We start from the raw sequence: 27907 nt of genomic DNA, 5'->3' as shown, positions 1-27907 counted from the left end.
AAGGAGTGAGGTTCTTGGTAAAAAAGCATTTCTGCTGTGCAACTTGTGTCGCTGGCTCGGCTCGTGACGAGTACAAACCTGCTTGAACCTCAAACATCAGCAGCATAGCAGAAGAGAACTGCAGTTCTCATAAACTCCAAACCTAAGTGAAAACATTCGATGAGATACTCTCACATTTAGAGCTAAACACTACCAACCTTTGCAATATATGCAACAGGGAAACAGTGGGTGAAGAGTTTTTATAGAGACGGGGGTGCTGAAGAATAAGGGACAGTGTCTGATTTGGTGACTGAGAGCAACCTGCAAAAGTAGGGGCTGTTTCACAGCAAAGGGATGGATGCAAACAGTGACACAAACTGCACTAGTGACTGTTTTTATTTTTTTTTCATTTTAGAATTTTTTTTTTTTTTTGCACTAGTGACTGTTATAGGTTTGAAGGTCACATGAACGATTTTGTAATATTTGAGAGTCAAAGGTTTTCGTTGGTTAAAAAACCAACAAAATCATTCAAAATTATATATTTGAAGCTTCATTTCAGTTGGTTAATCAAAAGAAAAAATTTTATTGATTCCCAAAGCACTTATAAAAAGTTAACATAACAAATCTGAGAATAATCAGATCTACTTCAGTCCAAAAACTTCAAATGGACCTGTCCTTGGTACTGAAATTAGCCCTTTTAATAAAATATCTTCCTTGACTATCTGGAACTTCTAACAAGGTGGGTTTTTCCCTGTGTTGTGAGGCAATAAACAAATTATAGCCTTAATCTCCAGCCTGTCTTTAGATCTGTCATCAGGCCACAACAACAGCTTCAGAGTTTCACAGGCTGACTGATGTTGGATGTAAAAATGACGGCATTCCTGCCGGCATGCCGACATTTTTAAGACGCCTTATCGCAACCGTTAAAATGCACAATAACAGAGTTTAGTAGGTGTGGAATGCCAGACAAAACGTGCGCACACACGCTCGCTGGCTCCATGTCGCAAACCCAAACATCACATAATGACAGATGCAGGACCCTGAGGTGCTGCTCCGGGGCCAAATCGGCCACTTTCAGGCATCCATCCAAGAATAACTGAGCGAGGCAGCTCTTCTGGCACAGGACTCAAGTATGAATTATGTTAAGACCTTAAATCCTGACAGGAGTCAAAGATTATTGGGGAAAAAAAGAAGCAATTTCTGCTAAATGACATCTTGATAACATAAAAACAAAATGTTTCTGTCAACGAAAGGTTTATTTGGAAGGCACTTTTAGAACATCGATGTGTACCGGTTTTCAGTTTGACAGAAAAAATGAATGATTGACTTTTTAATCAGATAATTTTTGCAGCAAACATTGTTTAAATTGTTAAAAAAAAAAACTTTTTGCTGCTCCTTTTACAAACAAAAGCAATTTAAAATAAACTTTAAAAACTAAATAGTTTGAAATGTAGTGAAGTTAAAAGTTACAACATTCAGTAGTTTTTGAAAATGTTTCAACACAAGAAGTAACAAAAACAAACTGACTTTCAGTGTATAAATCAATCCTTGAGGTAATAAATATGCACATTTTGGAGTACAAATACTTTACCTGTGAAATATTTCTGTAACATTAAGTTAGAAAGTTAAAAAGAAGAGTAAACCTAAACTAATACATTTACCTGAAAAACACAACTATATATGTAAATATATATATTTGGTAAAGGTTTCCGTTGGTTGTTTTTGCTCAGAAATGTAACAGGAAGTAGATTTGACACAGTGAGCATGCTCAGAAGAGTCCGATGATATCTTCTGTTACCGGGTCGATGTCGATGTCATAGAAACAGGGTCGGGTGGGCAAGCCGGGCATCGTGCTCATCTGAGGGGAAGACAATTTCACACATCTGTGGTGAGGAATGTACCAGTATATCAAATAAACAGCATAATATACTTACAAAACAAATGAGTCTAAACGAACTCAAAATTAAAAAAACAAAATATTTTAAAGGTTTTTCTCCTTAAAAGCCATTAACTGGACAAATGATGAGGGCAAAGTTGAAATTCAAAGTCTGTTTCTAGGCAAATATTACCATACAAGTTATACATTACCATAACTTTGTCTAAGATGAATTCTTGGATTTCACTGGACATATGATAGATAAAAGGTTTTTCTCTTCTCTGCCTCTACATTTCAAAAGTCCCAAAGCCCTTCTGCTTTACCTATTTAAAGAGCCACTCTACATTTCTGAGTATTTAGTCAAATTTTGTCAATTAAGAGCGAACAAAAAATGCAGTTTGAAACAGCTTGTAGCAGTGATGTAGGTGCTATAATCGGCTGGCCACAAGCTACTCTGCTCTATTCTTAAGCCTCCAATTGGAAACTCAAGATCCACGTTAGTCTAGTATTTTTCTCGTGTGAGATGGCATCTGGTTCAAAACTGTACGGCCGGATAGATGCAATCTTGCTCACCATTTTTGTTGCACCACTGATGCTAGGTTGAGGCTGAGAGGGACTATAAGCTAGCGGGAGAGAGTGTAAATAGATGGATAATGGGAAATAAGGGGCTGAAAGTGGCATAGTCCTGATGAAAAGACCACTGGGAACACTTTAAGAATAGATCAAAAATGACTGGAGTGGACCTCAAATACATCTTCATAAATAAAGAAAATAAAAAACCTCAACTGGCAATAAGTCAGTATATCTCAATTTTGATTCATTTTAAAAGTGTACACAGTGATTTTTTAATTATGATTATGCAGAGTTTAGCCAAAATCACAAAACCGGTGTCGTTTTCTAGGACAGTTTCTGCAGAGCTGCAGTAGTTCATTAGCCACTGAGTTGTGGGCGAGACTGATGGCGCCCCCATCCCCCTCCCGATCACTAAGAACTCAGAGCAGGTAGCGTATGGCCCATCCAACGTATTTTCAATGTAACAAATATGCCCTTTTTAAAACTTCATTTGATCTTCTGCTCAATTCACAAATATTAGAATAAAGAAATACTCAACAATTTTAAGATCAACTTTAATATATGTCCTCCATCATGAGAAAAAGGCCACAAGAACATGTTAAAACTACCTGGTTTAATAAAACACAAGTTGTTTTTTTATAGTAGTGCTTTAAAAGAGCCCTGAGGAACTCCAAATACATCCAAACAAAATCTGTCTTAAACTGAAAACCAAATCTCGTGTTCTTAACATAAAAGATCGGCCCGTGACTCCTGCAACACTTTTCCAGCCAGACCATCTCAGCTGCAGTGAGTCGTAAATCATTCTGCTCATTAGACAGGCAGGGACATTCTTCAAATAACTCCCTTCTTCTGACCCGGGGACGGTTTTATAGGCCCATTAGTGGAAATGAGACAAGAGGAAGTGAGCAGCCAGTTTCCTGGCTGAGGAAAAGCGGGGTGGACGTGCTTGGAGGGCCCGGCCCAGCGGAAGTCAACTGGCAACTCCAATAACCTGTTAGCTTTTGTACAAACCAGGAGAAAACCCACAACAACTGTGAAACACAATTACATCAAACCGAGAAATCAAGTTTAATATTTTCACATTACCGCTAATATTTCCAATCCATTTTCCATAATTGGATCCAAGATGCGATCCGTGACTTTGCAGCGTCACGTTTGTTTTTCAGAGCCAGTGAAGAAATTGTCAGGAGATAAAACGATGAAAAGTAATTTTCCTGCAACATTTCTCCTGAATCCAACATCACATTTAAACTAAAAATGCACAAACTCCTAAAAGACAAAATCTGTCACCATAAGCTCCACAACAAAAGATGGGTTTGTTCTGTTGGACCGCCTGTCAGACCAGACAAGTTGGCACTTGCAAAATCCTAAAATTGGAAACTCCTTTCGGACAAATGCCTTCCCTCATTACGTTCTGGCACAAAGTGCTTTTGTGGGTAAAACCTTGAAAACAAAACAGATAACTCCCTGTCATTTTACAGAGAAGAGTTGGTCAAGAAGCAATTATTAAGAATTATTTTTTAGTAAGTTGATTAAAAACCAATAATTTTGTGAATATTTAAAAAATTGAGTGCAGAGAATGCAGATCATAGAGAATATTAATTACCGGTATACAGACTTCTATTGTTCTTTTTGGATTTCTCTCTCACATACCTGACAAGTTTATTTTTATTTCCTCTCCCTCTCATCAAGTGAAATCCTGCTCCTAATTCCAGTGAAGTCTAAAAAACCCACATTGGATGTTTTTATTCAACTATTTCCACAAAAATACCTTTCCTGACTGATGCCCGGGGATCAGAAAGCAACATGGAAATGAGACTGAGCTTTGGAAAGATTCGAACCACGGATAAGCCTGTCAGACAGCGGAGTTCAAAGAAAGACAGAGACTCCCTTTTGGGTTAGAAGTCAGAGTTCAAGGGTTGTTACTGTGCCAGCGGATCCATAAGCCACAGCAGATCAAAGGTGGGTTTGGGAGCGGGGACAGATGCCAGGAGAAGAAACAGCAAACCTTTCCCAGCAAGGCCAGAGTTTGACACCTCCACCCACTACCTTCAAACCCGGACCCTCAGGGTACGCTGGTGAAACAGCAGGAGGCAAAACACTAAGGAAGCCGCTTTCTTCCTGCCCGGCCCGGCACATCCCAGCACTGAACGAGTGGCTCCAGTGTGCCCACTCTGCTCAGGGAAAACAATCTTAAAAGATGCCTACGCAATTGATTTGTGTGAAGAGTGAACACAGATCCAAGTCAGAATCCTTTAATTGTCCCTGAAAGACAAGCTGCTGGACTCACAGTGCAGATTCTCCACGTACCGTTCCGACAAGCGGGTAGATGAATCCAGCCCCGATACTGGCACGGATATCTCTGATTGGCAACACAAATCCAGTTGGTGCCCCCTTTTTGTCAGGCATGTGGGACAGGGACAGGTGGGTTTTGGCCATGCAGATGGGCAGTGAACCATAGCCCTGCAGGGGGAAAAAAAGGAGAAGAGAGGCTTAGTTTGTGAAGGACAGAGAAAATACGAGTATGACCTCTGTCTGTGCGTCATGGCGACAGCCGGCTCTCACCTGATGATTGTAGTAATCTATCTTCCTCTGAACTTCCGGAGACACCTGGATGTCATCTGCTCCATACACTTTCTGGGCTATTGTTCGGATCTTTTCCACTATCGGCATCTGAGGGGAAAAAAGAAAAGAAAAAAAAAAAATCAGCAAAAGGTGAATCCACAAACCTTTAAGGCAGTGAATTTTTTCTTATAAAAACAGTAAAAATAAAAGACTCTTTGCTCTGAACCATTACTTTAAAATGTGCAGAACAGGATCAGGAAAGGAGCTCAGATATAATGGTGTTTTTTTTTTAAAAAAAAGAAAGCTTTTTAATTTTCTTTGCCTCTTATTCTGACACTTTTGTATCTTCTTGGGGGTCCTTGAGCATTTAGGACAGGCTGACCTTAACCTGCTAAACATTGAACAGCATTAAAGTCAATTGATTTTTAAATAAAACGTTTTAAAAATACAATAAAAATGTAAAATATTGTGTTAAATCTTTAAATAATGATTTTTTAATGTCATTTTTGTCCACTCACACATATTTTTGTTAGTTTTTCTCTTGGTCCCTGGTTCAAAATATGGCTGTTTCTTCTTTTCTAAAATATTTTTAATGCTTTTACATTTTTTTTTGGTGTTCGTTTGTGTTGCAAAACATTTAAAAAGTGCTTTAAAAAGTACATTTAAAGTGAAATTTTGGGGATTTGTTCAAATATAGTCATTTGCGGTCCAGAATATTGGAAAGACGGAAAATGCGGAAAACAAGTTGAACAGTTTCTGATGGAAGGTCTGAATGGCACCTTTCATCTCCCGCTAACCCAAACAGGCAGGTGGACTTTTATTTTATTTTAGCACAACACTCTTTACAGCAAACAGGAAAACTATGCAACATAAATATTCTCTCAGAAAGGTTTGTCGACACTATCATCAACCATCAGTAAAAGCACAAAAACATGCAGATGTATCACAACAAAGTTTGTACCCACCTCTGTTTTGTACAGGAACTGGAAGTTTGTGGGTTGGCGGGCTGCCTCTTTCACCGCCTGTGCCAGCTCCAAACAGCCACGCCCACCCTGAGACCAGTGCTGACAGGACACGGCGTCAGATGCGCCGCACTCTTTCGCTATCTGGCAGACGAGATCAATCTCTGCAGGAGTGTCGGTCCTGACATCAGGAAAGAATCACATAAACACTTGTGGTTTATCAGAACCAAAGATGCACACACACTGCATGAAGGTAACATTGGTGAAGGAGGTAAAGCATCCAGCTTACCTGAAGGCATTGAGAGCCACGACGACAGGTACTCCAAACAGCTTTGCAATCTGGATCTGCTTCCTTAGGTTGCTACGGCAACCTCTTGCAACCAGACTCAGATTCTAGATAGATAGGGATAACTGTTAAATTTAGACAAAACAACTAAAACGCCTTCAGTTTACATGACTTTCACAGCTATGACTTGCATTTCTTTCACAAATGAAACATTTGCTCACACCGAAAAAAGCAGCAATCATGAAATGAAACCTAAAAGTAAAGAAAATCCCAAACTTCTGCTTAAGTCTCTACTGATAAATTGAGATTTTAATGCTTATTTCCATCAAGTTAAAAGTGTTGTTGCCTCTAAATGAAGTTTTTAAGATCAGTCGCATGCATCATACCAATGTTTGCAGACAACCAGCCACTCTAAAGCACATTAAATGCATATTCTGAAACGAATGCCTATTTTGCCACAGAAATCTAATCTGGCACCATATGTGCAGCCACAGGCTCCAATCGTTTCCCAGCTTTGTTTTCCCAGCCCTTCTCGTTCTTATTACAGGCCTCACAATCAACTTACTGCTTCTTTATTTACTCATCCGAATCCCCTTTAGAGTGCACATTTTCTGAACAGGTAGGTACGCACAAGAAGGGCCCCCACCTCCGCTGAGCACAACACAAAGCTCGCCTCCTACCAAAACCGCCGCAAGACCCACTTATGTTGTTGAGTTCAAACAGATTTAATACTGTTAGATACTTCCTGAACTTTTCACCTAACTTCATCAAGCCACCCACGTATTGACATGCTTTTCTTAACAACTTGAATATCTTCAAGTTGGTGTGAATAATACCCACAGCTGTCCCACTTTCACCTGACAGTAGGCTCCGTCGACCCCGTGACCCCAAAAGAGATTTTGTTTTTTGTTTTTCATGGTTTGGGCTCTTACCTCATCTATGTACTCTCTGGGAAGTGGTGCACCTGCTGAGACCTACAAGAAAACAAGATATTTTGCCAATAAAAAAAAAGGTTCAGTTTCTCATCATTAACAGAATAGGGGAATTTATTTTTGAGATTATTTTACAAAATGAAGAATTCAAAACTGGAGAATATTACAGGAAAAGGAGCTAAACTTGACAAAGGAACTTCAGGAGTGTCTAACTGAGTGAAGTCGACTTACGTTTGGACCTCCACCGTGCATCTTGAGGGCCCGAACGGTCGCAACCAGAACCACCACGTTCGGCTTCAAACCTGAAGCTCGACATTTTATGTTAAAGAATTTCTCCATCCCAATGTCGGCCCCAAAACCCGCTTCAGTCACTGAGAGGAGAAACAAAACAGTGGGGTGGGGGGTTGAAACGGCAGCAGGAACTTGGTGGTGAAGAGAAATTAAAACACATTTATTGTGCTTTCATTAAAACCCGTTGATTCCTCAGAACGCCTGACCTGACTGTGAACCTGACATCTGTTTACATTCAGGTTAAACACCATGTTTGACCAAATTTTACTCTAGACCCACAAAAGCTCCAACCTCTTAAATGGTTTTTTGGATTAAAGGGTGTCAGATTTCTGTCTGTGTTGTAATATCGCTGTGAGTAATGGGAGCGATTAGAGCACAAGACAGAGGGACTCTGACGTGGATCCGACACACAGGCTTCTTGAAAAGCTTCCAAACAAAGCATGCAGTCAGCCAGTGTGGACGGCTTTGTTAAGATGTGGTTTCCTGTTACTTGTAATTTTCAAGCGTGCATTTGTTCACACACAAAACTACAATGTTTACAAGAGCCTTGTCTGATTTCACTGTCAACTTAAGCAAAGTTTATCCTATTTATCTTCAAAAGATTTTTGCATGTGTAGCACTTTTGGGAAGATTTTAAGCCAAAATCTATCATTTGCATCCAACTAAAGTGAGGGTTTGTTTCCAGAACTGTAAATGTCAACAGGTTCAGGACGAGAACTCTGTGAACTCTGTCACAATTTTACATGTTCTGCTATTTTTCTCATGATGGATGACATATATAAAGAGCATTAAGATTAAAATCACCTTTCTGAGTATTTCTGAGTAGTACAAGCTTCCTGCTCCGCCCCATTCTGGTGTATCCACTTATTGACAACTAGATCTTCTTTTTCCTGAGCTGGCATCTGACTCTAAACTGACCAACAGACTAGATAGCTCAAATACTGCTCGCCGTTTTCGTTGCACTAACAATGTTGGGTTGGGGTTATGAGGGGAGAATGTAAACAAAGGGATGATGGGAAGTGTTGGCAGGCTTACTCCGCATCAATAGTCTTGCCGTGCCAGTCAACTCCTTGGATGAATTTCTAATAAACTCCTGCTGCTGGAGATCACTGGTTTTTTGGGTTGGGCTTAAAATAATTATAATTAAAAGACAGCTGGGAATGCTTTAACAATAGATCAAAAGATAATTAAAATGTGTCTTTAATGATATAGAATATATTTCAAAAGATAAATCCAGACATTTAATTTTTTATGGTAAAAAACAATAAATGTAGATTGATGTGACGTTATTTTCCTAACAACAATTGCCTCTACAACTTTCTACGCATTTTACAGCATTTATTTGAAACAACAGGGTTGATGATAATTTGACTTTGTTTTCTGAAGAAGACTCTCACGCAGGCCAGAAAGTTGACTACTGTTGAGATTCTTCCCAGATTTTAATCTGATTTCTCCTTTTAGTTAGGTTAAAACAAACATTGGTTAGTCTTGAGGTGCAGCCATATTTTTTCCTAGAATCCTTTTCCCATCCAGATTGTCCAGGAAAGTGGTGACCTGATGTAAATTAAAAGATAAGCAGGTCTATTCAAAAACTTGACCACTTTTGCTCTGACTGAGGGCTATCGGGGAAATAAACAAGAGAAAACAACCGAGTACTTTGCAACAGAAAAGCCTTTCAATGGAGCTCGAAGTGTTTATATCTTGATAAAGTGCTTCTCTGACGGATGTAAATGACTGAATTGCAGATTGTTTGATCAGACTTGGCTAGAATTATTGTAAGGAGGGAGACGAAAAAAAATCCAACAAAGAGGAAATTTGATTAGGACAAGATTTTGTGCAGGAAAAATAAAGAAAAAATGGAAAAACCTAAAGAACAATGTGCCAAAAGTGACATTGCAGAGCATTTTCTTTTGGCTCAAAGAGGATAGAATCTTCTTGATTTAAGCTGACAGTTGAATGTGTGTTACTACAGCCATATCCTGAAAATTACAAGCTCAGGTAGTGACTGTAAATGTTTCCATTAGACTGTGGTTTCCCACTAAGTTCATATGGGCATGGGAGCTGTGACCCTTCAAAAACTACACGAACTTCCTCCTTTGACATAGAAGAGCAAAAAAGTTACCCCAAAGGATGTCATACGGAAATATTTGCACGTATCCTGTTGTGTGTGACAACCCTGACCTGTGCAGAGAGTTGGGGGGTGATGAAGGGGTCGAGCTGAAGAGCAGCTGTGTTGATATCTAGTGAAGCTTTTTTAAAATAAAAAAGTTTAGGTTTCCACGGTGAGCCAGGACACAAGTTGGAGGAAACCAGGATTATATTTTCTTAGCCTATTCAACAGGAAATGTCAAAAAGGGCCGTTTTAGCACATATTTAAAGTTTCAATCAACAACAAAACTTCTGAAACTATTAATCTGAACGATCATTCTGATGAATGCACCATGGTGGTTTTAAAACAAACTTGTCCTCTTGTCATTGTTGTCAAATATTTCAAACAAAGAAATTCCCAGAAAGGATTTGGCTAAATGTTTAACCTGTGGGATAAAATCCAGACGAATGCTACAGGAATTTAGACACATCTGGTTTGTGTGACTGTCAGCTGTCCGTCACTTTGCCCTCATAGTGGTAAATGTGGATTCCTGAATTCCCTAATTCGTAGAGTTTCCCATATATATGATCACAATACGTATATTTTGCTGAAACTAAATTGTCAAATGCTTTATAACTTAATTCATTATAGCATCACAAATATACTTTTCACATAAATGTGTAACAAAAGACTACTTTTACATTCAAATGCGACAATATTTTTGTGTTTGGTCTGTCTTTGGCATAAAATCCTTTTAGTAAGATTTTTTTCCCCTCTGGTACTTTTAAAAATTAATAAATAAACTATATGAATGTTTCTGTTCACACAAAAATACTCAAATGTATTTAAGAACTTTGTGCCTTAAAAGTTTTTTTTTTTAAAGTTTTTCTAAACCTTCAACTTGAGCAGTTTTAACCCTTCGTTCTGCATCCACATACAAAAAAAAACCCAACAACATCTTGTGAAGGAGACAGGGGGGAACATATGCATCCCAGCTGCTGGGTGAAGAAAAAGACGGCGGTCGGGTTCGCTGCATACCTGAGAGTCAGGTAACAAACAGACGTGAGGAGCAGACAACACAGATGGATGAAAAGAACAAGAGTGAGGAGACATCCAAAATAAAAACATCCCTGTTCGGAAACTTATAATGTATAAAACTGTAGGTCCCACTCCAAAAAACAAGGGGAGATTAAGAAAATTTGCATTAAATCCCCCATTTATTCCAAAAATGTTTTTGAAGTTGATATACATAAGAGCAGCACGATAGAAAGCGATAATTGAAATACTTGAGTTTGCTTTGACGTTGATGGGATTAGTGTGGTTTACTCCAAAACATTCCAGAGCCTCTTAAGATTATCAGCTCGCTTCCTTCCTCTCTGCAGCTTTATTTCTCCTCATCCTTTGAGCAGCTTCTTAAAGGCTCCAGATGAGCATGACGTGCACCGAAAGCAGGTCCACGGAGGCACGACAGGGCAACTCCTCGACTGAGACCAAGCCGGAATCTCATCGTGCCGTTAACAGGTTTTTTGTCTGTGTGTAAAGCAAGATCTGCATGTAAGTGAGTGCTCTTACCCACAAAGCCATCCTGTCCAACCAACTTCAAAGCAAGCTTGTCTGCCAGCACTGAGGAGTTGCCATGGGCGATATTGGCAAAGGGCCCAGCGTGGACAAACACCGGTGTACCCTGAGACAATTAGAGGGCCACAAAACACACAGAGGGAGTTTACTAAGCAACAGCAACTTACTCAACCCCATATAAATACTGACAAACCGTTCATTAGAAATAACGCCAACAATTTGCATGTCAGCCTTCAAAATAAAAGTCAGCGTCCGTCTAAGTGTTTGTCCTGCTAAGAGCTACTTGAACAGGCGCCTGAATGTGGGCCAGGAAAACTTTCCTGCTGAAACTTACAAACTGAAGGAACACTTCAACCCATAGACCCTAAACCTGCTAATAAAACAACAACAAAAAGCAAACACAAATGATTTAGTTTTACATTTTAAAGTTATAATTTTTTAGATTATGTACATGTCATTACTGGTGCATAATTTGTAGAAATGGAGTGTTTTGGGGACCAAAATGGTAAAAAAGAAAATTATGTGATTTAATAACTACAGGGAGAGCAATAAAAACAGTCAGTCCATAAAAAACTTCAAAGTAATTATAAAGGCTGATATAAAAGAAGATTGATATTTTTGTAAACTTTTGATTATAATTGATTTTTTCAGTTTATGTAATTATTTCGTATAATTCTATAAAACAAAGTTCTTGAAAGAAGGGGTTTGAACTTGATAAGAAGTTCATCTTTTCAAAGCCCTTTTTGAAGTTTGAATATTGCCAATCATTGTTGTACCCATGTTTGTGATTATTTTTTATTTTATCAGTTTGAAATAATAAAATGTATCATTTTGGCATCTTTTCTCTGAACCTGAACTTTGTGCTTCTAAAATCTAATATTTGACAATTAAAAATCCTAACCCACTTCAATTCATTGCATTTAGCAAAGTTCAACACATTACAGGTCAACATTAAAATCATGCTGCAATCACTTCAGACGCAAAAAAAACAAAACTCGTAGAAAGAAAACTCCTCGGAGTCATTGGTCTATTGTTACACTGAACGTGAATTCCTTAAGAGAGGAAAAAGGAAGGATGGGAAGGCCTAGAATAATTTTCTAAGCTTTTGTTTGCATACTTTAGCAAACTGTATCCGGTTGGAGGAGTAAATCTTCCTTAAAGCACCTCTCTTGGGAAAAAGTCTCCTTGTTTATTCAGTCTTTTGGAAGTTTGAATTTCCAAAAAATAAAAGTAAAGGGATTCAAAATTGAATTACATTCAAAAGAACAAAGAGTATTGCAAGGATATATAAAGATAATTTTTTGTTTAAACAATTTGATGGAAAATTAGCAGGATGATCCCGGAAATACAGCTTTAAGCGTTTTTAAAAGAGATAAAGAAAATGAGAATATGGAAATTACAAAAATATCTGTCACTCCACAATGAATTATTACTCTGGGCTTTTACTTTGAAACAACACAAATGTTTAAACCTGAGAGCTTTTTGTTTTGGTCCACAGCCCCTGCCTCAGGAAAGACACATGCAGTTATTCAGTGAAACCCCATGGAGGCAGGATGTTTTAAAGACTCTCACAATGACTGAGGTCTGCCAAACAGACACGTACACAGGGAGGGGGTGAAGAAAACACCCCCTTTTCCCATGCGGTGTGTCTCCTTCAAACCCTGCCCCATCTGAAACAACACAAAACCGCGTGCTGCAACATAAACACGCCTGCTTTCCAATGCCAGTTCGGTCCCATGAATGCGTCTGTGTTTCACAACAATCGCGGGCGAAGGGGGCACAAAGGGGCACAGCTGGTGGAAAATTCTCATGGAGCTCCGGGGTCTGGCTGGTCTCGATACCGCAGAATCACAGGAAACGCACAAACACACAAAGGAGTGAAAACAAACACTTCCTCCCCAAAAAAAGAACAAAAAAAAAAAAAAAAAGACAGAAAGAAATCTAAAGAAACCAAATTTCTGCAGTAAGTTGGGTTCATGGACAATATGGAGCATCCCTCATGGCTGCTGATGACACTGAAGGGATAAAAGCTGGGTTCAGATATTTGAGATAAGTTGTTATTTTTTCTTAATTACTGCTTGTATGGAGGCTCAACAGAGGTGTTAAGAATCGTATTCTGATCATTGATGAGTTCATTCATATACAGGGGGAACAGAGAAAAGGAAGGATGTAAAGAAAGGACTGCATAGTCGTGTGTGCTCGCTGCAGACTCCTCAAAGTCCCTGCAGGCACACTTCCTCACATTCCTTTAGGTCAAGAGAGTCAAACTCTAGTACTTGAGGGTCACTGTTCTGCTGCAAGTTCTAATAAACCCCCATCCCTGCTGCTTCTTATTGGTGGATCCAAGTCATCAGCAGCAATTAAGGTAGGGATGAATAAAAACATGCAACACAGTGGCCCTGGGGGTGCCCAACAGCCCCTCTACAGCCCATTTCGGGGGACTTACCTCCCTGTAAAGGCGGAAATGCTGCAGCCATTGTATTAACCTTATCCTAGTGGACAACCCCGTAGTCAATTTACCAAATGTCCATTTTACGGACATTCCTCTCTCCCTAAAATGCCTCCATTTCAACATTTCTCCAACCTTTTTTTCAGTTGTGTGGATTGATGTAACATCCAAGACAATCAGGAGGTTATTAAGTGTGATTGTTTTCATTTCAATGTGATACTTAAATTGAGAACAAATGGAACTAGTTTCTGCTTGGTGGCACAAACAACATTTTTAATAATTGAACTTAAACATAATTTAAAAAAAAGAAGACAAAGAATTACCTATTATTTGACAAAAAATGAACATGACTTAACAAAGGTTGTAAAGACGAGCAATAATCCAGCTGTATGCATAAGGAAAACCCCTTAACAGAATTTAGTTCTGTCATGAAATATATATTAAAAAAAACGTATGTTTTTGCTTTCATGTCGATGTTAAATTAAAGTAATTTTGGAGCCAAAGTGTTTTGCTGCATATTTGCATCAAAAGGAGTCTAGGGGTTAAATACACAGAGAGCTTGTGACGGTGTGGCACCGTCAGCTGGTGGTGGTTTCCACACTGTATTTATTTTATGTGTATTTATTTATTTTATGGTTAAAACTGATTCCTGTGGTGCCAACTGGTAGATGACGAAGAGCCACGCCCAATGGGAGGGGCTCGTCATTTAAAAGGGAGCATCACCAGAGGGAAAATGAATGAGTGAGACGGAGGTGACATGACCTGTTGTGGCCCTGCGTGGAGCAATTGTAGTGCTCATCGGTTCTGAATAAAGAAAGACCCCACTCACCTTGGCTCCTCTGCATTATTCCCAGCGGGACCCCGGGACAGAGCTATTATCACAAAAGTGATGTGAATAATGAAAAAATCCAAACTGGTGTGAGACCATCCTCACAGAGAGCAATTGATTGACATGCAACTACTCAATTATCACAGCTAGACCAGTTTTACTGGGCGTTGTCCCAACGACTAACAGACATGTTAGTTCCTGCGCATTTGCCCTTTGAGCCCACTGATGACCAATGGGTCACATGACCAGAGGGGTTTGTCAATCTTTGGTTTGTCTATATTCAGTTTCCATTTATTTTAATGTAAAAAGCTCAATTTTTTTGCTTTTTTCCCCTTTATTTTTCATCTCTGGGAATTAAGTTGTACGAAACTAATCTCGCTCATTTAACATTTTAATTTTTCCCTTATCTTTTGGTCACTTTTGTTCCTTTAATTATAGCTTTCATGTCTTTAGTCATGCTATACCTTTTGGTCTTTTTTACTGTACTTTATAAATACTGATGGTGACGTTTTATAAAGGGAGGATTAAATCTACCCTTTTTCTTAACTCATATTTGTGATCTAAATTACCAGTATGTTTAAACAGAGATGAGGTCTTCCCGTTGACAAATCACATCCTCCAGCAAAATGGGATAAGTAACTGCATTTCACGCAGCACAGTTTAATGGATAATAAAGAAATCTGTTTCTCTTGAAAGCTCTCCGACTTCTTTTCCCATCAAGATTAAAGGTATTATTTCAAAATAAAAGCATTAGTATCTGCTTGGTTGAGTTTGCTAATGACTGGTTTGGTGAGCGTGTCAAATATCTGTCTCACCTCAAGGGTCTGCATCAGTGTGGGCTTGATAGCATCTTTCATTAGCACCGCCACTGCTCCACTCACACCCTGACAAAGAGGAAGGAGGAAAACTTAGGAAATCTACCAGGAAACAAAAAGGTTAACAAATTTCAGGAGAGAGAAAAATAAACAGTTCACAATTTACAAATCAAAGCACAAATCCCACCATGAAGGGAAGAAGAGGTAATCTCACCTATGAGATTAAAATTTTTAAATTAAACTCTTTAATTTTCAACTAGGATAACTTTTAACCGTTAATAATCCGTTAAGAATCTGTCAACTCATTCTCCTCTCTTCCTTCCGCCTCCAGCACATTTACTAAGGGCGAGGAATTACGCAATAGTGTAAGAATTGATAAGGAAGCAAACTAAACTGCTAGGTGCAGGAATGCTCTGCATTCTGGGTAACGGCCGATTCAACTTTGTGCTTGGATCTCTCTCTAAAACACAGCTAGTTTCAGTAAAGTAGAACCAGCTGATCCATTTAGCATCTCACTAATAAGTTAAAGTTGTAAACTTTTTAGTATTTCACACATTTTTGCACGTATTTAGTGTTCTGTAGATAAACATTTATAAAGATCATTACTAGTGGATGTTTAATAACTAAGACAGTATAATTCCTTTTTATTTAAATCCATCATTTTTTCTTGCTTTAAGACCCAAATCCTACTGAAATATGCTTAAACTATATTATATTTTTAAAGCTTTGGACTGAGTCTATACTGGACACGGCTGGTCAGCAGAACACACCAGGTCCTCTGCTGTGACGGGCTTTCCAGACCGGCTGGTTCCCACCACCATGCGCCCCAGTCGGCCTCTCATGTCCCCCAGGTTGTCAGAAAGAGCCAGAATGGCCATGATTTCACTGGCGACAGCAATGTCAAACCCCGTCTGAAATGTTAAAAAAAACAGACATCAATGTGAACACAGAGCTGGTATAAATTATATTTAGGAATATTGAAACTTAGCTTAGAAAACACTTTTTTGCTAGCAAATAGTTAACAGAGACATAGACTTTTAGAGCAGGAAACTGACAAAAAAAATACATTTCTGAAAGCTGGTGGTGCCCACTCCGCATTTCAGAAAAAGAAACATGACTGAAGCCACATCAATCCTTCAAAGACTTCCAAAAATTCATTCCCAGCCCCAACACCCTGAGGGGCTATAGGGTATCCAGCGTCGTAGGAAGGAGGATGGCAGAGGAACGAGAGGAAATAGGAATGGATGGAGGTAAATATAAGCACATGCTGAAGCAGCTTAGGGGCAATTACAGGTGTTGGGGTGTATGAAGTGGGGGGCTCATTTCCTCCTTCCATAAATATTTACTTTTACTTAAGGCTGCCCACTTCCCATCAACTTCAAATGTTTGACTGTCAGACGTGCTTTTGATGCAGCATACCTCTCTGGTCTGTCCTTTTTCGGTGCTTGCTTGTCCTACAGTGATCTTCCTCAAGAAGCGATCGTTTGTATCGACGACTGGAAGACAGAAAAGCTGTGATTTACCCCAAATATTTAGACATAAACGGTAACATAGATTCTTTTTGGCACATTTTTTTAATAAAAAATAAGTAAATACCTGACAGGCAGAAAAAATTAACAGAGCATAATGCAGTTTGTAATAAATCTTTGGTCTTGTGGTTAGTCTGGTTGCCCTTCGGCTCCATAAATCATCTCAACAAACCCACAGGGTTATTTGGGTGTTATAAACAGGCAGCAGTAAAACCCAGCTTGTTTCATACACAGACAGGTAAATCTGTTTTTATTCGTGGGGTTTGTCTCTTAACAAGCCTCTTTGGAGTAAATGCCACATTAGTCATAGCAGCACAGAATGGCTTATACTCCCCGAGACCTTTAAACCACCATAATAACAGTCCATCAGCTATTATCTCCTGACTGCTTGAGCATGAAAAGTGAAAGTATTGATTTAATAAAGAATAGTTTTTGAGATTCCATGCTATAAAAAGGCAAATGTGGTCTTTTTTAAGCCTGCATGTGACATTCAGCTGAAATTAGATAATCGCTCAAGGGCTTTTAAAAGAGCCTGGGATTTCTATCAAAACATCTTTGTTGTTAATGCAACTTATGTGACAGTCATAATAATACTTTTGACTAAGAATGAATGAGTTTAATTTGTGCTTTTTCCACTGTCAGGGCACCTGAAGAGACACCAGCTGATCTCCACCTGACCATCTGAGAGCAGTTTTCACCTCCGTCTCGGTGGCAGACCCATGTTTTGAAAAGCACTTTGGTGATATTGAGCAATACCTCTGTGCCAAGTAATCTTCGAAGGATCGAGGTCGAGGCGTGCAAAGGCACTGACTTCTTGTGGCGTGAGAGATGCAGGATCTGTTTTATGGATGCCGAGACCCTGAAATCCAAAAGAATACAGATTTTAACAAATGCATTAGGTGACAAGTCAAGAAAAATGTGCCTTATTAGCACAACATGGTTTTCAGCATTTATTGATCCAAAAACTGCTTTAAAAACTTAGATTTGGTAGTGCAAGTAAAGCAGCAAAGACAGTGGTAAGCAGTAAACATATTTGAGATGATACTCCTGTGCTGAAGGATTAAAATATGTGAGATGACATGAGGCCCCCTAGTGGCCTAAACGTGTATAAACTAGCCAACTTTCCATTTGGACTTACTTGTAGCCTGGAGATCTGGATGGGGGAGAATTTTCTAACTCCATTCACAGAAGGGACCAGTCTGTTGAACAATGCCTTAAAAATGAAAAGTAAAATTAGTCATTTTACTTGAACTAAAACCAAGTTTTACTTGTGTTTTGAACATTTCAATGTGTCGTCAGAACCCATTTACCTTGTCTGACTGTGTTGCCTCATGAAGCATCCTGGCATCGATGGCTGCTGCCACGAGGTTATTGGCTGCTGTGATGGCGTGAATGTCCCCCGTCAGGTGGAGGTTAAACTAATAAGAGAAAGCAAAGTATGTAAAAATCATGAGGAAGAAATTTGACATAAACTTCATAGAAGCTAAGCTTTTTCTTTCCCGCTCCATTCATCATTCTGAACTGCTCAAACATAAACTAAGAACCCACACTTAGTTCAAAGAGTCTGAAGCCCGGCCTCACTTAGAAACAACTTTGGATGTTTTACCTCCTCCATGGGGATGACCTGGGCATACCCCCCTCCTGCAGCTCCCCCTAGACACAAAGAAGGTGTAACACAGTCAGAGGCACCCAACAGAACAAAGTAGAGACATAAATAACATCACACTGGATTGGGCCTTTGGATCTTGCTTTCTAAAAATCTGCACTATAAATTTTTTTTAAATTAAAGTAAGACCATGTTATGTACTACTGACCTTTGACACCAAACGTGGGCCCCTGGGAAGGCTGCCTGAGGCAAGCAAAGGAGTTGAGCTTCAGGTGGGCAGACATGGCCTGGACGAGGCCGATAGTCACCGTGCTCTTACCCTCACCCAGCGGGGTGGGAGTTATGCTAGATCAAGGAAAAAGTAATGTTTCAAAAATATCAATGTTAGGAATACTGTAGTCACTTTGGGTCGTGGGTGAACAATTGAAATGTTCAAAGCCAAAATGCTGCAGGTTCACAAGTGTTTTGTTTGGGACTAACTGAAGACCTTGGGACTCCAACTTACCCCGCTACCAGGATATATTTGCCATCCGGCTGCGAGTGGAGGCGGTCCAACAGGGAGAGGCGGACCTTGGCTTTGCTCCTCCCATACGGCTCAAGCTCCTCTGGCAGCAGACCGATTTCTGCAGCCAGCTGATCGATTGGTTTGGGTGTCTGAGCTCTGGATATCTCGATGTCACTGAGAGAACATGACTTGTTATTGCATTGGACTGTGATATTTAGGAAGACACTGCCTTTAACAATCAGTTCTTAAGGTGGGTTCACACTCGGCAGCTTCTTAGAAGCATTTACCTGGGCACTGGGTTGAGAGGTTGCAGTTTGAGGGTGTGAAGATGCCACGGTCTGTACTGCTGCTCCTGGAGCCACCGGCTGCAGCTTTGCACTACATTCTATCAGCGTAAGCACAACCAATGAACAAAAAGACCAGAAAAACAGCTGAAGTTAAAGGTACTAAAACTAACCTGCGCTCTGTAAGCTGCTGCAAGGTATCCCAGCCCTGATCTTGAGGATGAACCGATGTTATGCTCACCTAAATAAAATGTAAAAAATACTTCAATAACAAAAGAACATTTTTATACAGTAAAAAAATGTGTATTAATATATGGAAAAACATTCAAAAACAGTCATCAGAAAGAGAATCTAACAAATTTTAGATGGTTTTAAGCCTTAAAGTATTTCTATTTTAAACACACAAAGACTCCTTAATCCTGTATAACAGAATCTCATCTAAAAAATGTTTGAAACAAATGCGCAGAGCAATTTTCTCCAATCCTTAATTTAGTTTTTGAGGTATGCAGCCACAAGTGGGCCCAAGTCTGAGTCCCCCTATGCCGGTACCCAGTCCTGATAAAATAAAGGGTTCTGCCAGGACCGGCATCTTCATAACAAATCTCCACCTTTCCAATCATTGAAGGCTGATTCGCTGTGGCAACCCCTGAAGAGGTATGCCAAAAGGTTCTCTCCCTCCCAATATGTAACAGGCGGTCATCTCTCTTAACACCAAACAAGATAGAAATCCTCTTAAACGTGGTTCATTTCATCCCATTTCACCTCTAAACGTGGACAACAAGATTCGTTTACAAATACTAGCCATTCACTTAGAGGTGGTTTTGGCCTTGATACTAGCGGATGATCAAACTGCTTTTGCGAAAGGTCGTGAATCATCTAATTAAATGAGACGTCTATTTAATACTCTTTACAGTTCATCTCTGCCCTAATGTCCTAATAGCTTAGATTTACATCACAGATATCAGGATAGACTCACAGCGAATGATAGCAGCTCCTGGTCGAACCCAGGTGGAGGGAATCTCCATACTTTCTGCCCCCAGGAGGACCAGAGCATCTGCGTGCATTACCTGATGCAAACAGAACATGCACAACATCAAGACTTTTAGTGGGGCTTGATAAAAACATTTGATGCATGTTAAGACTGATAATATCAATGTCAGGTTATTTGTTGAAGCAGGTTAACTTTTTACTAATCATTTTATAAAGCAAAGTTGGCTTAAAGAGACACTGCCCCCCTGAGGTGAGTCTCTAACATCACATTTACTGCAAACAAAAGCCCAAAACTCACTTCCATTGCATATATATTAAAGAGATTTTACTATGGCAAGTTTTTAAAAACCTACCTGTGACTGTAGGCTGTTGGAGTTTGAGTGGCTGCTCTGAACAAACATCCCATTCCTTTCGATCAAACAGTGGAGGGCCACTTTGAGGGGCCCTTCTCCAACCAGCAGAACAGTTTTCCCTTCCAAAGATGCATCTGTTGAAATGTTCACCATTGGCTTAAAAAAAAACATCTTTAAAGGCCAATTTATTGGTTTATAAATTATGAACCTTGGGGAAATGGTGATAATAACATAGAATTTAGCTTCAGATTTCATTTCAATACAAATTTTATAGAATTTGGCCTCAATTTTTACCTCCATCGAGCCTCGGTTTTACATCAAACTGACCTTACCAGGGTCCTAAATACAACATAGCATGAACATCTGCAGCAGACAATATCTGAAATCTACACACGCACGTTGTTTATCAGTTCTAGTCTGTAAACAGATTATGACAATTTCACGGCTAGAGATACAAAAAAAACATGCTGCTTACTGCTTTGAATTGTTTTTACACCACTGCCTCTGTTTGCAGTTTTGGTTCAGACCACAAAGTTTTTTTTAACAATGTATCATTAAAACCCCTCATTTGTTGTGCTTGAATGATTTATCTCTGCTCTAAAAGGCATTTAAACGCCTTTTGTTGGCAATTTTTTAAAATATCAGAAATTGCTAAAGTAATAGCCTTTTTTTTTAATCACTCCAATAAACCCTTATATGTTTTGAGTACCTAAGTGGTATATCTTACACCCTCTGGACATGTTTGTTTGCAAAAATGAACAAATATAAAAACTGTTAATTAAATAAGCTATTTTCCCGCCACAATTAAATCTGACCAAGAAGAAAAGGAGAGCGAGACTCCGCAGAAATGAAAGCATCACCATTCTCCCGGGTGACAAAGGTAGATGCACTGTTGTCCTGAACTCCACAGACTACCATCAATGAATTGTCTCAACTCCTGGATGACCAACATACTTGTGAAAAACTGAATAAGGTCCACACCAGCCGTGTTTGCAGTCTGAAGCATCTGGAAATAGTACAGGCCATCAAAAGAGGAACATCTGCACCCCCGGGATTCCACTTCTTCCATCTACGGACTTCCAAAGATTCATAAGGATGGAGATCCCATCACATCCATGACCAGCAGCTTCAACTCTGTTACCTACAACATTTCCAAATATTTGGAAATATCCTGGGAGCACTGGCAGGACATGGATCACCACATCCAAAATTCCGAGCGACTTGCCATGTAGATCAGTGAATTAAAGTGTTTGAACACCACCAACTTTATCGACAGAGGTGAATTTTACAGACAGATATATATTTATGCGATGGGCTCCCCAGTGTCTCCAGTTGTTGCCATTTTATGTATCTGGAGGCAGTGGAGAGCTCTGTGCTACTTCCAGGGAATGGCACCATCTCACAGGTTAAGATACGTGGATGACACCTGAGTGAAGATCAAAACCAAGGAGGTGTAGGTTTTCATGGAGGACAGATGAACAATGGACTGGCAGAACATTAATTTGACCAAAGAGGACACCAAGGACAACCAGCTGGCCTTCCAGAACAGTACAGTCATAAGAGGTGATGAGGGTGAACTACAGAAAAACACCTGCATGGATCAGTACTAGGGCTGCACGATATGAGGAAAACCCACGATATTAGTGACCAATATTGCGATGACGATATAACTTGCGATTCATTAACAAACAAAACAACCAAAAACATAATTTCCATTTCACTGTAACAGTTTAAAAAAGAGAAAAAATAACTGAAATTATTCTCCAAATAACTCTAGTCTACATAGGAGGAGACCATCTACTATAAAAAGGGTCCATCCCATTGTTCAAATGCATAAATTGATTTATTTGCTTAAATACTTCAAACTCCCATAAGATCGTTTTAGCACATTTAAGGTTACCATTTATTGCAATTTTCGCCAACTTTTGCGATATGCGATTTGCACAGCTTGATATCACGATAACAATAAATTTGCTATTTATTGTGCAGGCCTAACCAGTACCTTTTGCTTGACTATCCTCACCAACTCCAAAACACACACCAGGAGTAATCAAACTAAGAACCAGACCAAAACAAATCCTGAACTCAACAGAAACCAGGAAAAGGAAGAGGCTCATCTCAAGGAGGGTTAGAGGGGAAGGGTCCCAAGACAGAAACACTAATCCTTTATATCGCTGATGTTTCCAAAAAAACTAAAAAAAAGGATGTTTCCAAAACATCTCAAGCCTATGAACACAGACTGAGACTTAAACTGGTTCCCCCCAAAATACCCCAAACCCGAAGAAAAAAGAGGCAAATGTAGTTTATGCAGTCCAGTGCAGTGATGAATAATCAGAGCTGTACACTGGAGAAACAAAAGAGCCATTACACAAGAGAATGTATAAACACAGGAGGAACAACACCTCAGGACCAGTTTCGACCGATTATTCTCATTTAAAAGACAAAGAACACTCATTTGAAGACAGCAAAGTACAGAGTATTGACAGAGAAGACAGATGGTTTGAAAGAGGGGTCAGAGAAGCAACATGGGAGGCCTCAGACACAATTTGTCTCATGCTAGCCTCTCATTTGATCCAAAAAAGACCGGCCACACCTGAAGATCCTGTGATGGAACCAAGGGGGAATACAAGAGGAGAGGCCTTTCGCACACACCAGCTCTCTTTTTTTTCCCCTTTAATGAAACCATCCAATTTTAGGAATTCAAACCGGAGACTCCTTGCTGGACCGTGCAGCTCTTGAATTAAACCCTCTTAGAACAAATGTAGAAATGAAAAGTGAAACTACATCAAGCAGAAACTGACCGTGTTTCTGCAGAAGACTGAGAACAGCACCGGCCAGAGGTGGAACAAATCCTCTGCTCAGGTTTCCCTGCACGAGGCGACCCATATTCATATCAGTTATGCTACAATGAAAGGTTGAAAAACAGAAAAGAGAAAAAGGTTAAAAAGCTTTATAAAGTCAATTCAACAAAAAAATAGATTGTGCATAAATGAAAAACATCAGCTAAACTAAACATGCGACCGTGTATTTTAAATTAATTTATGTTCAGTTTAACAGAATTCATAGTTTTTATTTACGTAAAAAAACACCTCTGTAAGTACAAATGTTATTTTTTTCTCTTTACTTTCTTTAATTAGAGACTTCTTAAATACATTTCTTGACATTATTCCTCGCTGACTAACCCATTCGCCTCCTATTAGTGTGATTGCTAATTGCCCCAGGCTTATTGAATCATTTCCTGCTCTCTAACTGTGGGATTTTACCAGTCCACGTCCTTCTCGGGGTTAAGCGTGTTGATCACTCGACTGGTCAGAGACGCCGGGGGGAGGTGGAGGTAAACCCCACTGACCTTGGGGTCATCATTCAACTTCAGCAACTCCCCTATAATCTTAGCACAGAGAGGAGAAAAAGCAAACGTGGCAAAGCTGTGTAAAAGCAAAGCAGCAAACCTCCTTTGAGGTTGTGAGCGTCAGATGCCCAAACTAGACCCAAAAATGCGTTTTTTTTCTAGACATCTCCAGAGAAAAGTCAAAGTTGAGAGAACCCGCTCAGTGAGTTGCGACACTCAGTAAAGTCATGTTTGGATGACGCACCCAATACTGTCAGCGTGATTACATCCTGCACAGTCAATAAAATGTCAATTCAAGTAAAAACTTGCTAAAAACAGATGAGTCAGCTTCACCAACCTCATCTTCACTGCTCGTCTTCTTCAGACAAACTTGAGTCACATTAAAGCCAATCTGGAAACAAAGAACAAAATAGTCAATTATTACTTTGAAACATTTCAAGGTTAAATCTGTATCATTGAAATTACCTTTCCTGCAATTTTCTTATTGATCTCCACAGTGTAATCGTCACCTGCCTTTGAGATACAATACAGTAAACTCAAAGAGCTGATAATACAACAGAGTAAAAGACAGATCAAGGTTAAAGGTGAAAGAAAACCAGACATTATATCCAAAAAACAAAAAAAGAAATCCAGACGCATCAATATTTCTATACAATAAAAATAAGTTTTCTCACTTAAAAATGTGTTCTTTTTTATGAATACCTGAACAATAGCTAACAGAGGCTGGAGTTTTGGGGTTTTTCTCTGCAGGGCTGCAAGCTCCTCTTTGGTGATGTGAACAATTTCTCTGTGAAGATGAGAAAATATTAAAATTCTTTAGGTTGAAGTGGAAAAAAAACAAAAGCTTCCATAAATTACTAGTTTAGGATGATTGCATGAGTACATTTCTTCCTCTATATGTAAAAAGAAATTGGATCAAAAAGTACAAAAACCTAAACTTTTAAAAATCTGATAATGAAAGATTTAATTTTCATTACTTCCAAGATACAAAAAAACCTTAATGGATAACATTTTGCATTTTTTTATGTATAAAACTTGTTATCATGATGTGCACAAGTGAGCAGAAACAACTAGTTACTGATTTAAGCAAAAAATGCAAGAAGGACTGGATGTAACACACTACAGTGAAACTGTACTCCAAGGTCTAAAATTGTGTTTTTGGTCTTTTTCGTGTTCTTGTGGAATATTTCTGATGATGGAGGACAACTATATGAAGAAAATTAAGGTTAAAACTGCACTTCTGAGTATTCCTTTATTCAAGAGCATCTTTGTTAGGTAGAAAATACACAAGCTCCCTGCTATGCTCCATATGTAGACAATTACATCCATGTACGTCGTTTTCTTGCCATCTGGCTAAAAACTGTGTGGCGAATGGGTTCAATGGTTTTTTGCCCTGGTAATGTTAGGTTGAGGTGTGAGGGGCTGTTAGCTTTGTGGGAGAGCTCGTAAACAGAGAGCTCTCAGTATCAGGGAAGGAAAGGGGGGCAGAGTTGGTTGGCTCAGAGGTGGATTTCTAATACTACAGCTGATCTGCACAATCTATGCCCTAGAAAACGACAATTTTTGAGGGAGGATTTTGACTAAAAACGACAAAAGTATAATTGAATGTCCACTGGGACACCTGACAAAGTAGTACTAATAATAGCAATTTTTATTTACAAGTTCCTCCATTCATGATTCAGCTCAGCTAAATATCCCAATATTTGCCATCACAAAATCAATGTATGAAAAAAAAAACGTTCACAGAAATTATTTATACGAAACAAAAGTGTCAGTTTTTATTAAATAAATACAATTGCTTCGTCAAAAACCAGCAAAAAAAAAGATGATTTGTCTTTTTAGTTTTTAAAATGTGCAGTTGTAACCAGGGCTACTCCATTCAACATGGAGTGGGCGGGGCTTAACAAACTTTTTTTTTTTTATGGAATTACTCTTTAAATATCAGAATTGAACCACAGACTAAGTGGTGTTGTGCTCTGAACGTCTCATCATTTGTCAATCATTTGTTCATTGATGTGATTAAACAGATCTCAGAAGTTCAGTCAGTTGCGGCGTTACTGCCAACAACACAGAGAGGTTACATCAGCTGACTCAGGCCGTATTGATCAGAGCACGTGCAGAACTGGCCGCGAGCCAAGCTCGAGCCGATAACTCCTGCAGCGTCTGATCGGATGCTATCGGAACTTTATCGTTGATAAACAAATAATAATAATAATAATGCAAAAATAAAGTTATACTTCATTCATGTCTGCATTTTATATGATATTGTCTTACCCAAGAGAACTGTCGTACTCAGAGAAGTCCTCGTCTTCGAGCCGTTTTCCATATTTGACGCTGAATTTTGCGCTGGTTCCGCCACCAGCAGCGGCGCTCGCCGTCCGGATGGTGATCCGGTTGTTTGAAACGGCACCGGGAAAACATCTCCGCGGCAACCCGCTCAGTCTTCCACCCGCCGCACGGGGTGCGTTCACTCGGAAAGTCCCGCACGCGCTACGAATCGATGCTAGTTTCATTGTTGTCGTATGGAAATTTGGGTTCTGAAAGACCGAACTCGCATCTGCTTCGGTTCCGAGCGCCTCTCTGTGAAGTTCCTCCTGCAGGAACACAAGGAAAGTTGAGGTGGCCACTACAGCGCTGATGGAGGTACGCCGCGTTCAGGGAGCGTCGGAATTTTCAATTCGATCAAACAACCAAACCCAAAGGCTTTGCAAAGTCACAAATGTTTACGGGTTGGTGATTTTTGCAGTGTCGGTGGAGTTTAGCTCGTCAAATATGAACACCAGACGTTCTGATAAGAATCCAGAAATTTCAAGCAACACTTGAAAGCATCACCACTGGCCGTAAATTAGGAGCAGCACAGCCAACATATGTGAACAGGTCATGTGAGTGACCGCACCTCACTGCAGTAGTAGTAGTTATGGTGAGCATCTAGCATTGTATAGCGTCACCCTGATTTCATTTTCTTACAGACAGTCTAATCATACAGATAAATAAAAAAAGAAATTTTTGTGGACTTCTTTCTTTTGTTGTTTGTAACGGTGTTTGTCTAATTGATTGTTCAAAAGTACATTGAGCAACAATACCATCTGTTCAAATATGAATCGTGGTCTTGATTTAGTTTGAATCGTGTGCTTGTTTAAAAATGTTAAGAATCCAAGAACATATTGCACACAATTTTTATAGGCTTCATGATCTGATGTCTTCTCATCTTCATACAACTTTTGAAGGGTTTAAACAAAATAAAAGGGAATTATTTTGTTCATAGGCTTTACCTTTTTGAATAAAATACGTCAAATATAAATGTTTTTGAGAGAGCCAAATTAAACTTGATTCTTTGACGTTTGGCTTTACTTACTTTCTCAAAACATGTACTGTGTAAAATCTGAAGTATGCATTAGGTGAGGTTTCAGGCTTAAGTGCAAAATGCCCTGAGACTCCGTCTAATTTAAATGCATGGTTAAAACTAAAAGAGAAAAAAGAAGCAATTGGAGAAGTTCATACTTTAAAATACTTGCACGTTTCAAAGCTAGAAAAATCCAGCACAACCTGTTTACAGTGGTCAAAATGTTTTTCAAACTGAAAACACATTGTACAGGATAATTATAAAAAAATCAAAAATCATGATAAAATGCTAAAAGGAAACAAAAGTGTGCCAGTGAAAATGAAAGATATGGTGCCAAGAATAATTTAATCAGGTGAGTTTTGAGCAGACAAACAGAAACTAGATTAACGTTCAGATTTGAAAAAAAATGTTTGTTTTTTGAGATCTAACATTTTTTAGGATGTAGACATTTTTTAAGGAAAGTAATCTTGTTTCTTTATGTTTTTGAACCATATCATTAAAAGTCTTTCAATAAATAATAAACATAATAAAGTCAAGTTCCAATTTTGTGATGGAACACGTTTTATGGGGTCTATTTCTCGTGTTTAAGGTATTTTTTAAGTCGTGATACTTTCTAATCAGACAAAAAGCTGGTTTAACCACATTCAGACTGTTCAGTCTCAACTTAAACGAAAACTCAAAGACTTTCTGAAAGTACTTTAGGCGTGGCTGGCAAAATCTTATT

General features: G+C 39.1%; 1 protein-coding gene across 1 annotated transcript; it reads right to left on the bottom strand.

Annotated features, from left to right (window-relative positions):
- Nucleotides 1-396: 396 nt before the first annotated feature.
- On the bottom strand, nucleotides 397-26675 carry mthfd1l (methylenetetrahydrofolate dehydrogenase (NADP+ dependent) 1 like). Its single transcript, XM_011491641.3, has 27 exons — nucleotides 26115-26675; nucleotides 24543-24627; nucleotides 24306-24353; nucleotides 24178-24231; nucleotides 23755-23879; nucleotides 23293-23393; nucleotides 20492-20625; nucleotides 20125-20215; nucleotides 19322-19389; nucleotides 19152-19249; nucleotides 18865-19038; nucleotides 18568-18704; nucleotides 18360-18406; nucleotides 18064-18171; nucleotides 17892-17966; nucleotides 17510-17612; nucleotides 16644-16720; nucleotides 15995-16135; nucleotides 15225-15293; nucleotides 11126-11237; nucleotides 7405-7544; nucleotides 7174-7215; nucleotides 6245-6348; nucleotides 5959-6136; nucleotides 4994-5101; nucleotides 4739-4891; nucleotides 397-1837 (listed from the first exon to the last, which is right to left on the bottom strand). The coding sequence occupies exons 1-27, from the start codon at nucleotides 26351-26353 to the stop codon at nucleotides 1748-1750; spliced, it is 2901 nt and encodes a 966-aa protein (XP_011489943.1). The 5' UTR covers nucleotides 26354-26675; the 3' UTR covers nucleotides 397-1747.
- Between the last annotated feature and the right edge of the window lie 1232 nt (nucleotides 26676-27907).

Source organism: Oryzias latipes, chromosome 24 (assembly GCF_002234675.1).
Source record: "Oryzias latipes chromosome 24, ASM223467v1".
NCBI classification, from domain to species: domain Eukaryota; kingdom Metazoa; phylum Chordata; class Actinopteri; order Beloniformes; family Adrianichthyidae; genus Oryzias; species Oryzias latipes.
The sequence above is the reverse complement of the archived record's forward strand: the minus strand, read 5'-3'. Positions and strand labels throughout refer to the sequence as shown.

Excerpts from the sequence above, each read along its gene's own strand:
- mthfd1l (XM_011491641.3), bottom strand. The coding sequence starts at position 26,353 with ATGAAACTAGCATCGATTCGTAGCGCGTGCGGGACTTTCCGAGTGAAC. Across the intron at positions 6,137-6,244 it reads GTGGCTCTCAATGCCTTCAG|GACCGACACTCCTGCAGAGA; the intron begins GTAAGCTGGATG and ends TCCTGATGTCAG. Across the intron at positions 4,892-4,993 it reads TAGATTACTACAATCATCAG|GGCTATGGTTCACTGCCCAT; the intron begins GTGAGAGCCGGC and ends TTCCCCCTGCAG.